This window comes from Chelonia mydas, chromosome 1, assembly GCF_015237465.2.
Source record: "Chelonia mydas isolate rCheMyd1 chromosome 1, rCheMyd1.pri.v2, whole genome shotgun sequence".
Classification (NCBI taxonomy): Eukaryota; Metazoa; Chordata; order Testudines; family Cheloniidae; genus Chelonia; species Chelonia mydas.
Genome location: NC_057849.1, coordinates 266295063 through 266310840, shown reverse-complemented (window position 1 = coordinate 266310840; position 15778 = coordinate 266295063). Strand labels below are relative to the sequence as shown.

General features: G+C 39.8%; 1 protein-coding gene across 2 annotated transcripts in view; it reads right to left on the bottom strand.

The window, feature by feature from the left end:
- Nucleotides 1-15778, bottom strand: part of FGD6 (FYVE, RhoGEF and PH domain containing 6) — a 102291-nt gene that overhangs the window by 23217 nt on the left and 63296 nt on the right. For both annotated transcript variants that reach the window (XM_027831342.3, XM_037884917.2), the window contains 6 exons: nucleotides 13130-13180; nucleotides 10072-10130; nucleotides 9898-9969; nucleotides 6192-6260; nucleotides 3601-3684; nucleotides 2367-2446 (listed from right to left, as the gene is read on the bottom strand). In XM_027831342.3, the coding sequence (XP_027687143.2) occupies nucleotides 2367-2446; nucleotides 3601-3684; nucleotides 6192-6260; nucleotides 9898-9969; nucleotides 10072-10130; nucleotides 13130-13180 (415 nt within the window). The remainder of the gene's footprint in view (nucleotides 1-2366; nucleotides 2447-3600; nucleotides 3685-6191; nucleotides 6261-9897; nucleotides 9970-10071; nucleotides 10131-13129; nucleotides 13181-15778) is intronic.

Sequence of the window (15778 nt, the reverse complement as noted above, 5' to 3'; positions counted from 1 at the left end):
GCTCCCAAAGAAGCAAGAATGACAGCACTAGAAAATGAAGTTTTATAGAAACACAGAAGCAGCATTTCAAGTATCAATATGTCTTAATTCAGAGATGGTGGGGCCACTTCTAAGGGTTAAATTTTAAGGACCTAACAAGCATTGACCTCAATTGCGGCTGTCGAAAAAGAGTACCACAATTAGCACCTATTACAGCAGTAGCATGTTTGTTTAGGTGTGTGAGTTTTTTTGTTTTTATTAAACTGCTAACACTTTCTGCTAGGGAACAGTTTGATTCCACCAAATTTTTTCTATATAAAGTACTTCACCAAGTTTGATAGGAACAATTTTTGGGCACAAAAGTTAGAAGAAATAAATGCTATGCATTCAGCCTTTGGAAATTATAATCTCTTTTTATAATAGTGTCATTTACATGGAAAAAAATCACAACCCCTTAGCCAAAGCTAGTCTATATATGCAGAGGAGTCTCAGTTTATTTCCTCTCACTTACAATGAAAATATCATTCCCATGCATCATTCTGAAATGTTAATTTCCCCTAAATAGTGAGACCAAACAAACCCATAATCTCAAATGTTAAGATTCAATTATATGTATATTCATTTGGCACCCCAATAACTTTAAGGATAGTTCAGTGTTATTTCCATAGAGCATCATATTAGCCAGAGCAGAGATGGTATCATAGTCCTATCCTGCATTTGTGTCAAGGCTCTTCCTACATATTTGCTAAGTGCTCAGTCATTCTGGCACCTAGGCACCAAACGTCTGAATTCGCACTGACTGCAGCGTTCAATGGCAAAATTGTCATGGACTTCAACAGGTGCAGAATCAAGCCCTATACTCTGAGAAATGCATCTTTCCCCCAATATGAAAAATATCTGCATTAGAGATAAATGTAAATACATACAACACTTCTTTTCAATCCCCAGTTATAAATTACTCAGGCACAACTGTGCTACTTCCTTTGGCTGCTTGGACAATGTTAAGTTGGGTCCCTCTCTATTCGAAACACTGTTTTTGTGCAGACATCCTGAAGTCAACAGATGCAAGGTCACAGAGAATGACAAAGCCCACACTAATGCTGTTTTGCAAAAAGAAGAGGGAATGTACCTTTGCTCATTGACATCAGTATTGTCACAGTGGACAGAATGTACAACACTCATGGCTCAAATTCTCTAAACAGCTAGAATAGGAGAATCAAGCCTTTGGAAAAGACAGCTTCACAAAGGCAGATAAGAGCTTTTCTACAATAATTTAGTGGCAGTGAATACTCTGACATATTTTCCTAGAGCCATTGATTTGATTAATATATGTGGGAGCCAAAATGTGAAAGAAGATTTGGCCAAAGTCCACACTGTCTCTGTTTTTTATATGTTTCAATAATTTAATGCCACCTCCACTTTGCAGCCTCAAAATACAATCTGTTTCCTGTTCTAATGACATCTGTGCTACAGCTAGAAGACCCGCTCCCTCAAACTTATATCATAAGCCCTCGTTATCACATCAGTATTTTATTGCTGGATTTCATGTCTCCCCTTGTTAATGCTAAAAAGCACTGACAGAGAAATGTCGTCACTTAGCAGTAACTTTCGAAGAGAAGAAGAAACAGAAAAAAAGGTCAGAATTAAATCTCTCTTTTCAAAGCCTAAAATAAAACCACTTAAGTGAACATTTTTAGACTTATGTTTTTTAAAAAGGGGAGCATTTTTTCTCCTCAAAAGGTAGCAAGAAATAATTCTCATAGGGTATTGGGTAACTTGAATAAAACTCATACTTTCTGTCTTTTCAGTCTGGTGAACAGTTAAACAATTGTAATGGTGTGAGCAAAATTCTGATACAAATGGTAGTCATTGCCCAGACAGTTTAAAGACTAACCTCCTTTGGTACAGAATCTGAACTTGGGGGAAGTTTTCCCTAGAAATCAAGGTGACCTGCAGAACAGTGGCATTACATGAATTTAAAAACTCATTAGCTATGACTCCATGATCATCTAAAATAACACAACTTAAATAACATGAGGAGAAGGGAGTTGAAACTATGACAGGTTTCAGAGTAACAGCCGTGTTAGTCTGTATTCGCAAAAAGAAAAGGAGTACTTGTGGCACCTTAGAGACTAACCAATTTATTTGAGCATAAGCTTTCGTGAGCTACAGCTCACTTCATCGGATGCAACTAGTTTGTCTTCATTGGAGGAACCCTCTACAAATTCTCCATGCTTCTAGAGTTACTATTGTAAATGAGAGCAACTTTCATAGCACAAATACAAAACAATGAGTGTAAGCTTAGACAACATGCAGCTCCATAGTTTTTGTATTGTATCTGAAAAACGTGTGCTATTTAATATACATTATTTGCTTAGGATATTTACCTTGCTGAGAGTATGAAAGATCGCTCTACGCTTTCTATGTTCAACTCATTTTGATAAGCTTCCTGGGTTGGTTTTCTAACCTATAGTGGACATAGAAAACAACTCTGATCGAAAATGAATCACTGACTTCAGGGAGATACCTGTAACAACAGGCGAACTAAAGCAATAGAATTTTCTCTTGCAGAAAAAGTGGACAGGAAATAGCACACCAGTAGGAGCTCACGCACCAGCCCATCACTTCTGAAATCCCGAGCTTCAAGTGTAACTGAGTTCATAGGTTGAGTGTTTATGTAGCCACCCCAGAACATTTGCTGACATCACAAAACACAGCATGCAGTCTTGTAAATAGTCCCTCATGCTGTCTCCTGTGAATCTGGACCTTCAGCTGAACTTGGGCCTCTTCTCTGGCAGCATCATGGATAAGACACTTTACTGCTGAGCAGGAGCAGAAGGCGTTTGTCCTACTGCACCAGGGCCCCCTAACAGCTGTGTCTGCTTATGTCTGTGTACGTAACAGATGTTTCTTGATACAGCTCAGGATACTCCAGCTGGGCGACGGCTGGACACAACACTTTTTTAGAGGGGTTATAGGAAAGGTACAGTTAAAAAAAGAGGGGAGGAGGTCAACTTTGGGGACTTTTCATGAAGGCCTCAGATTGTAGCCCTCTTAACTCCTGTATTTTCCCCTAGGATTGGCAGTCTTTGGAGAAACCCAGCTGTGGAGGATTTTGCCCACCAGAAAGTTCTCAGGCAATCAGAGGTGTGTGTTTTCTGAGAGTGGGCAAAAGGTCAGAATGGCCATGAGGCAGGGGAGGAGCAGCCATACATACATAAGTTGGCAGCCTTTGTTTCAGGGAAGCCTAATTCTGGACCCAAGGCGGTTAACATTAAGGTGCAATAGTAGAACTGCCTGAGAAAGCCTTCCTAGGCCAGCCAACACTAATCAGGTATTTAGGCAGTTCTCTCTCTCTGTTTCTCCTCTTTGATAGAATTACAATTCTCCTCTTCTTCCAACTGGTCCCCAACAATAAATGCATTTTAAAAAGGACAGTTATTAATGGCCCAAAAGTCCACACCATGCAACAAAGGTTATGCGTCTATCACGGCTCTTAATATAAGCAATTTATAATATTTCTTTCCAACAATAAACTTACTTCTCTATGGAAAAATTACATGCAGGAGTTCAAATAAGTTTTGACAAAAAGTTGCCATAGCAGAGATCTCAGAGACTCACCTTCATTCCAGCCAATGAAAGCATGTTGTTGAGTTTATACATGCCAGACTGTACTGGAGTTGTATATAACAGAGCATCATTAAACTGCAATATAAAACACACACACTTTCAAATGGCTAAAGGATTAAATAATAAAAAGATAGTTTCAACTATGGCAGGGGCAGGCAAACTTTTTGGCCTGAGGGCTGCATCGGGTTTCTGAAATTGTATGGAGGGCCAGTTAGGGGAGACTGTGCCTCTCCAAACAGCCGGGCATGGCCCGCCCCCCACCCCCTATCAGACTCCCCCACTTCTTGCCCCTGATGGCCCCCCCAGGACTCCTGCCCCATTGAATCCCTCCTGTTCCTTGATGGCCCCCCGGGGATCCCTGCCCCATCCACCCCCCCTGCTCTCGGTCCCCTGACCGCCCCTGGACTCCCCGCCCCACCCAACCCCCCCTCCTTTCTGACTGCCCCCCCAGGACCCCTGCCCCATCCAACCACCCATTCTCCCTGTCTCCTGACCGCTCCCAGACCCCTCACCCATAACTGCCCCCAACCACCCCATCCAATGCCTCCTCCTTCCTGACTGCCCCTCCCGGGACCCCTGCCCCAACCACCCCAATGCTCCCTCTCCCCCCAACTGCCCCCCGCCGCCCTATCCAACCCCTCATCTCCTTTCTGACTGCCCCCTGGGACCGCTACCCCCATTCAACTCCCATTCCTGGCCCTCTGACTGCCCCGACCCCTATCCACGCCCCTGACCACCCCCCGAACTCCCCTGCCCTCTATTCAACCCCCTCCCTGCTTCCTGCCCCTTACTGCACTGCCTGGAGCACCGGTGGCTGGCTGCACCAGGACAGCCAGCCACGCCGCGCAGCACAGAGCACCGGGTCAGGCCGGTCTGCAGCCCCGCTGTCCAGAGTATTGCGCCGCGCGACTGCAGGGGAGTGGGGACAGCCTCCTGGGCCAGTAGCTCAGGGGCCGGACAGGACGGGCCTGCGGGCCATAGTTTGCCCACCTCTGAACTATAGTGTACTGAAAATGTATGAAATTTGCATAGAATTGATACACATGCATTGAAGGTAGAAATTTAGAGTCTAGAAATGTGTCCTCGACATGTTATTACTTTAGTTTGGATTCTGAGAAGAGAGTTCTATTTACTTACAACAAATTTTCATGTATACAACGTAGGTAAGAATATAGGGCTATTAACATTTTAGTTATGTAAACATTTTTGTCACATTCTCTGCACAAAGACTTTTTAAAAGCTGAAAGGAAATTCCCAAAATAAAAAAGCTATTTATCAATGAAAAGCACATTATTTATGGGCACACTGGGAGTACTGATGTCAGGGAATAGGCCATTGAAACCCATAAGGAACAGTTTCTTGCAAATAAAAAGTTATATTACACACACACAAACCTGCATTCAGAGAACATTAGTAAAGTTGCAAAGTCAAGCACTCAAAAGTTAGGAAATGCCAGAATTAAGGTTGCCTGTGCCTAGGGTAGTGTATGCATCTCTAGTTATTCTCATCACAAACGAATGCTGAACAAACATAAACAATGAAGAGCACATAGTGGTACTTCATATGGTATTCTGGACTGAAGCTTGGTTCTGGACTGCATTTTGTCGGAATTAGTGCAAAAGGCTTCACGTAGGGCTTGTCTACACTACCCACCAGATTGACAGGCAGTGATCGATCCAGCGGGAGTCGATTTATCGCATCTAGTATAGATGTGATAAATCGACTGCTGAGCGCTCTTCCGTCAACTACGGTACTCCACCAGAATGAGGAGCGCAAGCGGAGTCGGCGGGAGAGCATCACTGCACTAAGTCGACAGCTGAAGACACCGCAGTAAGTAGATCTAAGTACGTCAACTTCAGCTACACTATTCATGTAGCTGAAGTTGTGTATCTTAGCTCGACCCCGCGCGGTAGTGTAGACAAGCCCTAAATTTGAGGAGCTGCTATATTATTTGTATTACACTAGCACCAGCTAAGATGGTGCCCCATTGTGCCAGACACTGCACAAACATATAGGAAGAGTCAGATCCTGCCTCAAATTGTCTTGTCTATTTAGACATAAACTGACAAAGGATGGACAGGGAAGCAGACAGAGAGATTGTGTGACTTATCCAAGGTCACAGAGCAGGTCAGCAGCAAGGCCAGGAATAGAATCTAGGACCCTTGACTCCCCAACCCAGTGCCCAATCCAAAGATATACTATAAACTTTTTAAAAATGTGACATGTAATGCTCTGGACACCAGATTTTCAAATCTATTAGAATTCAAAGGACTAGAGTAGTAGTCTCAGCTTTTCAAAACCTCAGATTCTTTTCTCAAAAAGTTCTTAAAAACAGTGACTGAATTTTGGTCAAACAGAAATAATTTTATAACTGGGATTTTTTGTTTATTTTTTAGTGTACACAAATCACCTTGCTAAACCACACTGAACACGCCAAACAGTGATACAAACTGCATATAAAATGCTCAATTTTTTAAACAGTCAGCTGAAGTTGCCAGTTATTTATATTTGTGGTGTGAATGTTTCTACCACTATTGAATTACTCTGGCATTAGGCACATAGAAATGTACATGGCATCTTACCAGAAAAAACATTCGCGGCTGCATGACCTTCCTGGAAAGCTTCATCAACGTTCCTTCTTTGAGAAAGACCTGGCAAGTTAAAGAAGATAAACAAATATTGCAAAACTTAGCTGTTGAGAGCACAAAAACTGCATGAATAAGCTTCTCTTTAAAATTCTTATTCATTTAGTGCCATAGATGTGTTTAAAATTTCATATAAGACACGAAGTAAAACACATCAAGCACAAATGATCATGAAGAAAGATTTCCTGTTCTGGAATACAAAACTTGGAGACTAGCCTTTTTGATAAACCTGTTATTAAAAATGTACTCCTGCATAATTAGCCCAAGGTATCTTTATAAATACAGTAAATATAAATGGATTAATAAAAGAGGAACTTATTGGAATTAGAAGGTCTGCTTAGCAAAATATAAAACTAATACTTGGACACTGGAAGAAATGAATGCAATAAATGAAATCTGCAATAAATGAAAGGGCCTCACTATCAACTGACTTAGCTTCTTATGAGAAGTTGATCCTTAATTGCAGACAACATGCAACATCCAAAAGATATGGACTCCATGTTTAAATCATATAAAATTGTTAACCTATTACATATGGAGCTGCTCATACCCTTCTCAGAGGCTGAGCAACAGTGCTCCCACAATTGCAGCTTATGGACAAAATTCTGCAAACATCAGAACAAGTAACTTCACTCATGTGAGTGGTTTCACTGAGATCAGTGGGACTGCTCATGGCAGGGTGATTGAGAGAATAAAGATGGGTCCTGACATCTGTATCTCACTTGTTTAGTGTTGTACAAGTCACATTATGAATCAATTTAAATCTCGAATAAGAAAATATCCTAAGAGGTTCCACTGTAATTACTAAGCTTCTGCTATTAAAATGTAATTGGGACAAAGGTCTCGATCATGTACTTGAGAGGAGCTGATCATCCTCAACCCCCAATGAAATGCACAGGGATTGTGTACTTGCACTGGAGGGTGGAGTTTGCTCTAACTTATTTTTAAGTCTTTCCTCTGACTTCTCATGTTCCAACTGAAGTCGCAACAATGTGGTGACAAAGCTTGCAGTATAACTGCTAACAAAATGCACAGAACGATAGAATCGTAGGACTGGAAGGGACCTCAAGAGGTCTTCTAGTCCATTCCCCTGCACTCAAGGCAGGACTAAGTATTATCTAGACCATCCCTTACAAGTGTTTGTCCAACCTGCTCTTAAAAATCTCCAACGATGGAGATTCCACAACCTCCCTAGGCAATTTATTCCAGTACTTAACCACCCTGACAGTTAGGAAGTTTTTCTTAATGTCCAACCTAAACCACTCTTGCTGCAATTTACGTACATTGTTTCTTGTCCTATCCTCAGAGGTTAAGTAGAACAATTTATTATCCTCCTCTTTATAACAACCTTTTATGTACTTGAAAACTGTTATGTCCCCCCTCAGTCTTCTCTTCTCCAGACTAAACAAACCAAATTTTTTAGTTCTTCCCTCATAGGTCATGCTTTCTAGACCTTTAATCATTTTTGTTGCTCTTCTCTGGACTTTCTCCAATTTGTCCACATCTTTCCTGAAACGTGGCACCCAGAACTGGACACAATACTCCAGTTGAGGCCTAATTAGCGCAGAGTAGAGTGGAAGAATTACTTCTTGTGTCTTGCTTACAATATTCCTGCTAATACATCCCAGAATTATGTTAGCTTTTTTTGCAACAGCGTTACACTGTTGACTCATATTTAGCTTGTGATCCATTGTGACCCCCAGATCCCTTTCTGCAGTACTCCTTCCTAGGCAGTCATTTCCCATTTTGTATTTGTGCAACTGATTGTTCCTTCCTAACTGGAGCACTTTGCATTTGTCCTTATTGAATTTCATCCTATTTATTTCAAACCCTTTCTCTAGTTTGTCCAGATCATTTTGAATTTTAATCCTATCCTCCAAAGCACTTGCAACCCCTCCCAGCTTGGTATTGTCTGCAAACTTTATAAGCATACGCTGTATGCCATTATCTAAATCACAGAAGAAGATACTGAACAGAACTGGACCCTACCTGATATGCCCTTCCAGCTTGACTGTGAACCACTGATAGCTACTCTCTGGGAATGATTTTCCGACCAGTTATGGACCCACCTTACAGAAGCTCCATCTAGGTTGTATTTCCCTAGTTTGTTTATGAGAAGGTCATGCGAGACAGTATCAAAAGCTTTACTAAGGTCAAGATGTACCACACCTACTGCTTCCCCCCTATCCACAAGGCTTGTTACCCTGTCAAAGAAAGCTATTAGGTTGGTCTGACACAATTTGTTCTTGACAAATCCATGCTGTTACTTATCACCTTATCTTCTATGTGTCTTCAAATTGATTGCTTAATTATTTTTTCCATTATCTTTTTGGGTACTGAAGTTAAATTGGCTAGTCCATAATTCCCCTTCTGATAGATGGGCACTATATTTGCTCTTTTCCTGTCCTCTGGAATCTCACCCATCTTCCATGACTTTTCAAAAATAATCGCTAATGGCTCAGATATCTCCACATGTGTACGTGTGCAGGACTTCATGTTCGAAAACTGTTAGGTTTTCATAAAAAATTTTTCCTCAAAAATTAAATGGAAGATGTCTTGGGAGTAAGGACTCTTATTCCACCATCAGCACCAACTAAGCAAGGGATCATTTTTCTCACAGACTTTAAGACCGAAAGGGACCATCATGATCATCTAGTCTGAGCTCCTGCACATTGCAGGCCACAGAACCTCACCCACCCACTCATGTAATAGACTCTTAACTTCTGGATGAGTTACTGAAGTCCTCAAATCTTGATTTAAAGACTTCAAGTTACAGAGAATATCCACCATTTACTCTAGTTTAAACCTGAAAGTGACCCATGCTCTATGATGCAGAGGAAGCTGAAAGCTCCACAGGGTCTCTGCCAATCTGACCTGGAGGAAAAGTCCTTCCTGACCCCATATATGGCAATCAGTTAGACCCTGAGCATGCAGGCCAGACCCACCAGTCAGATACCTGGGAAAGAATTCTCTGCAATAACTCAGAGCCCTCTCCATCTAGTGTCCCGTTTCTGGCCTTCAGAGATATTTGCTGCCAGCAGTTGCAGATTAAACTTATCAAGCTCAGTCTTGAAGCCATAGAGGGGATAGTATGATGTGACTGGCTACAATGGCATGTAGCCGGTCTCATCATACCATCCCCTCCATAAATTTATCAAGCTCAGTCTTGAAGCCAGTTAGGTTTTTGCCCTCCCCCGATCTCCTTGGAAGGCTGTTCCAGAACTTCACTCCTCTGATGGTTAGAAACCTTCCTCTAATTTGAAGCCTAAACTTGTTGATGACCAGTTTATATCCATTTGTTCCTGTGTCCATATTAGTGCTTAACTTACAACTCCTCTCCTTTCCTGGTATTTATCTCTCTGATGTATTTAGAGACAGCAATCATATCTCCCTTCAGCCTTCTTTTGGTTAGGCTAAACAAGTCAAACTCAGTCTCCTCTCATAAGGTAGGTTTTGAATTCCCCTGATCATCCTAGTAACCTCTCTCTGCACCTGTTCCAGTTTGAATTAATCTTTATTAAACATGGGAGACCAGAAATGCACACAGTTCTCCCTGCTTTAACAGTAGTTATATATACTTAGTATCACTTTAGTCTGCAGTTTCCTTGCTGCTATCTGCTGAATGCTCTTTTGCAGAACTTACCCTTCCTGGTTGAACAATCTCATGATGCCCATTTAAACTGTATTGAATCTGCATGAGCTTCTGAAAGTTATCCTATGTGGGAAAAAACACACAAAAATAGAATTGCCTTTCAATTTAATGAAAATGCATTAGACAGCTTTAGCAGACATCAACTTCCACAATTATGATACTTACTCCCTGTTTCATGATATCATTGGCATGGTTGGCTACTTCTATGACAACAGCCAGAGCACCTAAAGTGTGAAGGAACAGAATTTAGTTATACAATCTAGCCAGCGGTTCAGTGTTCAGAAACATGTTGCCCGATTCAGCTGGTGCTAAGGGGCTCAAGAGTGTGACCCAAAGCTCACGGAAGTCAGTGGGAGTCTTTCCGTTGACTTCAGTGGTCTCTGGATTAGGTCTCGAAAGCTGTGTCCTTGCAAACCACCATCCATTGTGGCAGCGCTTTTGTGCCATGTTAGCCACCAAATTTCTTAAAGTTAACTGAAATGACGACACTCATTTTGCCAACAAAATTAAGCTCACACTCAGCTTACCTTACTCACACAACTAGTCCCTTTTACTTCAAGGTGACCACTTGTAGAAGTAATTGTATAATGTGAGCAGGATTAAGTCCCAATGTACACTCAGCACAGGGACTCAGCCAATAACCATCTTTTTCCATTGCACACGTTTCCCTGAAATGTCGGTCACAGAATTCAGAGGACTTCCAGTGGAGCTATCATTGTATTTTCAATTTTCTGTCTTTGGGTTTATTGCTGACTAAGATTATTTTCAAGTTTAAAATCCCACACATTTCTTTTTAAGTGTCAAATGTTTTGTACGCATGTGGTTTTGAAAATGTAAAATCTCTAAAAGGGAAGAGTTACCCAAGATGGAAGGCAGTTTGGTATCTCTGTATTCAATTAAAAAAAACCCTACACAATGGAAAATGTTTCGAATTACTGCAATAGGATGAAAGGAGCATGTGAATTACTGCACAGAGCAGCAGTATTTCATACAGAATTCAAATCTGCAATTCATTTAACTGCAGAAAACAGATAAACTCACTTTATTGAAAGTTAGCACAAATAACTATGTGGTGACAGACTAAGATACAGATCACCCTCTGAACTAATTTGAATGCAATTAAGCATCCCAAATAATGGAACTTTTATAGGTTTAGAGATGTCCAGCAATACTATCACTAGGCCACTAAAACCAAAACACTATTTTTTCTTTCTATCCTGGTATTTACACAGGTCTCATCAGTGTAGCACTTGAGTTCCTGGACATACACATCCAGAACTGTTCAGTTCTTAGCGAGACGGAAAATAGGTTAAAACATGTAATTGTCAAACTTCAAAAGGTACAGAGGTATTTAAGGCCTGAGCTGGGAATTAAGTGGAAGCATGAACTAGGAGCTCCCACTTAGATTGATGTAAGGAGCATTTTGGGGTTTTGTTTTAAGTGTCTTTCACATAGGAAACAAATACAGCTTCCAAATAATCAAAAGGCATGGAAATACTGAACACGCCCAATGAACATAATACTAACAAGATCAGGAGGTCTTTAAACTTAGGGCCTCTCAGAGAGTCAGCTGCACGTGTGGAAGCTGAGCCACAGGAATTCTCTTTCCAAGGAAAGCTGGAATAAATTGGCTCCAAATAAGACACAGGTGGCTGAACATTTCTTCAAACCGCCTTCAGAGATCTGGTATGAAAACACATCCACGCCAAAGTATTCACTCATTGACTTCAGGAAAAATTAAGACTGATGAATCCTATGCTAAATTGGCTGGGATTCACAGAGGAAGATTTAAGGTCACATTATCTTTTATAGTATCGTGATTCCAAAATAAACCTTAAGATTTTGAAAGTCTAATAACTATACTCAAGAGTAAATAATACATGAAGCGAACAGGTGTAGGAAATGGTATGAAAACTGTTTTTGGAAAGAAGGCTCCTCTCACTTTCTAATGTTGCACTACCTATAAGGAGTAACCCATCTACAAGAAAGCACAAAGGTCCCTGAAGTGACCTGCAGATATAGTTTTGAGATACCTAGCCCAGATAGATCTTTATTTACACAGTTAAAGGGAGACAGCCAATTTCACTATTCCATTTTGACTTGTTTTTTAACCTACTGTTGTCACAAGCAACACCTAGATTACTAAAAATGAAAGATGAGAGGATTTTTTCATATCTAGATTTAGTTTGTCGTCTTCATAACATTTGACAGTTCTTTCATTGTTTCCCCTGTACAGCTACAGTTAAGTTTCCCTATTTGTCTTTGACACAGCAACAAAGGACAGAAAAACATTCTAGAATATAAGGAAATGTGATTGCTGAAAGCACACAAGTTTGGCAGAGGAGACTCAAGAGAAAGTGCAGACCTGACACTACTTATAACTCATTTTTTGAAATTGACTAGATTTCAAGTGTCCAGTGTTGCATTAGTGCAGGGGTCTCAAACATGCGTCTTGGAGTTATTTCCTGCGGCCCGCCATAGGCGCCGACTCCACCGGCAGCCAAGCTTCAAACATTACTGAGTGTCTATATTTTATTAAAATCCCTCTTCGCATTACAGTTTTAAAAAAGTTAATACATTGACTTTGATTAGCATACAATATTACTCTTAATTTTTTTTCATTTTTGACTATACTTTTGTATCATTGTATGAAAAGGTTTCAGTGATGCGGCCCTCGGGCCAATGTACTAGTCCTCATGTGGCCCTCGTGGTGATTTGAGTTTGAGATCCCTGCATTAGTGCTAGTTTATTCATATCTATTATCAATGTATGGAAGTTACTGGCTCAGCTATCACTGAAAAAATGAAGACGTGAAACAATCTTTATCTATTTGCCCCCCAAAAGCTGCTCCCTTTGTATATTCAGAGTCATTATTTGCTTGCTTAAACCACAAAAATAGATCCTTCTTAGTTCTACTAACACTGCAGAGCCAAACACAGTGATGATGAGAGTGCAAGGAGGAAAGAACTAGAGCTTGAATTTCAGTCCCTGAATTCATTTTACAAGGACAGCTGTTTTTACTTGTAAACTTTGAACATTCTTTTTTGGGGGAAAAAAAAACACGGAACCCTTCAACGTCTCTTTTCATAGTAACATAAAACTGAATAAAAATAGATTTACTGGTTCACTACATTATATGCATCGAAAGTTAAAGTTTAGAAATATTCTCATTTTTCATCTTTAACAAGCCTTCTCTTTATTTAATCTAAAGAAATACATTTACCTTGAGTATCCCTATAGTCTGCTGAGTCTTCTAAAAGATTCTTTAAATAATCTGCATAAGAAAGAAAAAATATTACATAAATATGTTGGGAAAGAACCAGTGTTATAAAAAGGGAAAAAAAAGCATAAAAAATTGCTGGAAAAAATGTTCTTTTGGGTAGACGTGTGCAATAAACTATAAACCCTAATGGATTAAAAACAAACAATCAGATGAAATATCACTAAAATACTTGTTTTTGGAGTGTAACAGAAAATGTAATATCAACATCAGCCCAGCTACACAATATCTGTGCACAACACAATATTTACACTGAATGTTTCAGGTAAAAAAAGGAATGATGAGCAGTGAAATAAGTAAAAAAAAATGTGTTGCTCTATTTTACTCAGGAAGAGAGTTCACAGAAGCGGTGTCTTCAGGCAAATGACATAATTGGTATAGGTGTTATATTTCAGAACAAATCAACGAGCAGCAGTTATCCGTTAATTATTCAGTGTGACAAAAGGCATCTATACAAAGCTATACCACATGCACTTATTTGTGTTCAATTTTGTATAGGTCATGACTGATTTTGAAGATTACAAATGTTACTGTGTTGTGTGTTAGTACCTAACCTGATTGTAATAAATAATCAGTATTTGGCAAAAGAATGTTCTGGTTGTTTTATTATGTGGAAGAATTTTTGTTCCAATAAAGGAAAATAAACTATCAAATTTTGATGTGTGTTAGTTTGGTTGTGATCAATGATAAATCTAGGTTTCAGAGTAGCAGCCGTGTTAGTCTGTATTCGCAAAAAGAAAAGGAGTACTTGTGGCACCTTAGAGACTAACCAATTTATTTGAGCATAAGCTTTCGTGAGCTACAGCTGTGTGCATCCGATGAAGTGAGCTGTAGCTCACGAAAGCTTATGCTCAAATAAATTGGTTAGTCTCTAAGGTGCCACAAGTACTCCTTTTCTTAATGATAAATCTAGTCTTTGCCCACTAGATGGCACACCGAATCCACAAAATATTTCTTGCTTTGAGGTTTTCAATCTTTACTTACAAGCCAATACTCACCAGCAACCACACACCACACAACAAAAACACTAACCCAGGAACCTATCCTTGAAACAAAGCCCATTGCCAACTCTGTCCACATATCTATTCAGGGGACACCATCATAGGACCTAATCGCATCAGCCACACTATCAGAGGCTCGTTCACCTGCACATCTACCAATGTGATATATGCCATCATGTGCCAGCAATGCCCCTCTGCCATGTACATTGGCCAAACCGGACAGTCTCTACGCAAAAGAATAAATGGACACAAATCAGACGTCAAGAATTATAACATTCAAAAACCAGTCAGAGAACACTTCAACTTCCCTAGACACTGAATTACAGACCTAAAAGTAGCAATTATTCAACATAAAAACTTCAAAAACAGACTCCAACGAGAAACAGCAGAACTGGAATTAATCTGCAAACTGGACACCATTAAATTAGGCTTGAATAAGGACTGGGAGTGGATGAGTCATTACACTAGCTAAAAACTATTTCCCCATGCTAATTTTCCCCCTAGTGTTACTCACACCTTCTTGTCAACTGTTTGAAATGGGCCATCCTGATTATTACTACAATTTTTTTTTTCTCCTGCTGATAATAGCCCACCTTAATCGATTGGTCTCGTTAAGAGTTGGTATGGCAACCCCCATTTTACCTATCTATTTTCCTACTGTATTTTCCACTGCATGCATCTGATGAAGTGGGCTTTAGCCCACGAAAGCTTAGGCTCAAATAAATTTGTTAGTCTCTAAGGTGCCACAAGTACTCCTCGTTCTTTCTGCTAAAACCACTAAAACTAACTTAAATGCCACACAAATTGGGAAAACCAAACATATTCCCCTGGAGACTCCATTGCCTACAATATTTAATCAGAAAGTATAATGTACCACCAAAGGCACTGCATGCGTCACATTTGTAGTAGGCATCTGTTCTATACATTCTAAAGTTCTAAAGTGGTTAAAGTGCAGAAGAGATGCAATAGAAACTTTCAGAAAAATATACAATCTTTTATAAATAAATGATAATAAATATTTATATATATATTTAATTAGTGAACGTATCTGCATTCTGGCCTGAAAGTTTTGTGGAGGATGTAGTGAAGAGTAAGGCATAAAGGTCAGGTGAGGGTGTGGAGAAGGAGCAGTAGTAGGTAGGTTCTACTGTAGAGGGAGGGAGAAAAAGAGAAAAGATTGATCCAGCTAGATCAGAGGAAGACCACCATTTTTTGCTGAACCTGAAGTTTTGTTTTACCCTTAGTGGGCACCAGCCAATGTTTGTTTTTTTTTAGTACTTGTCTCTTCCATGACACTAAACACTCTCCCACAACAAAAAAAAACAAGTTATTTCCTTCCTCCTTTATATATCCCAAGAGAGATTTTTGCCCTGATGGCTACACAAAATAGTTAATCAAGTCTTGTATTTTTAAACCAGTTTGGTTAAACTGGTGAAAACCACTATATGAACATTTTAAATTCATATCAGCCATTTTTAAACCAATTTATCTGAAATTGATTCCTTACTTACATAAGTTAAAAAGCCATTTTTAAAATTGATTTAGCTTACATCAATAAGGAATCAACTTAAGATAAAATAATGTCATTTTA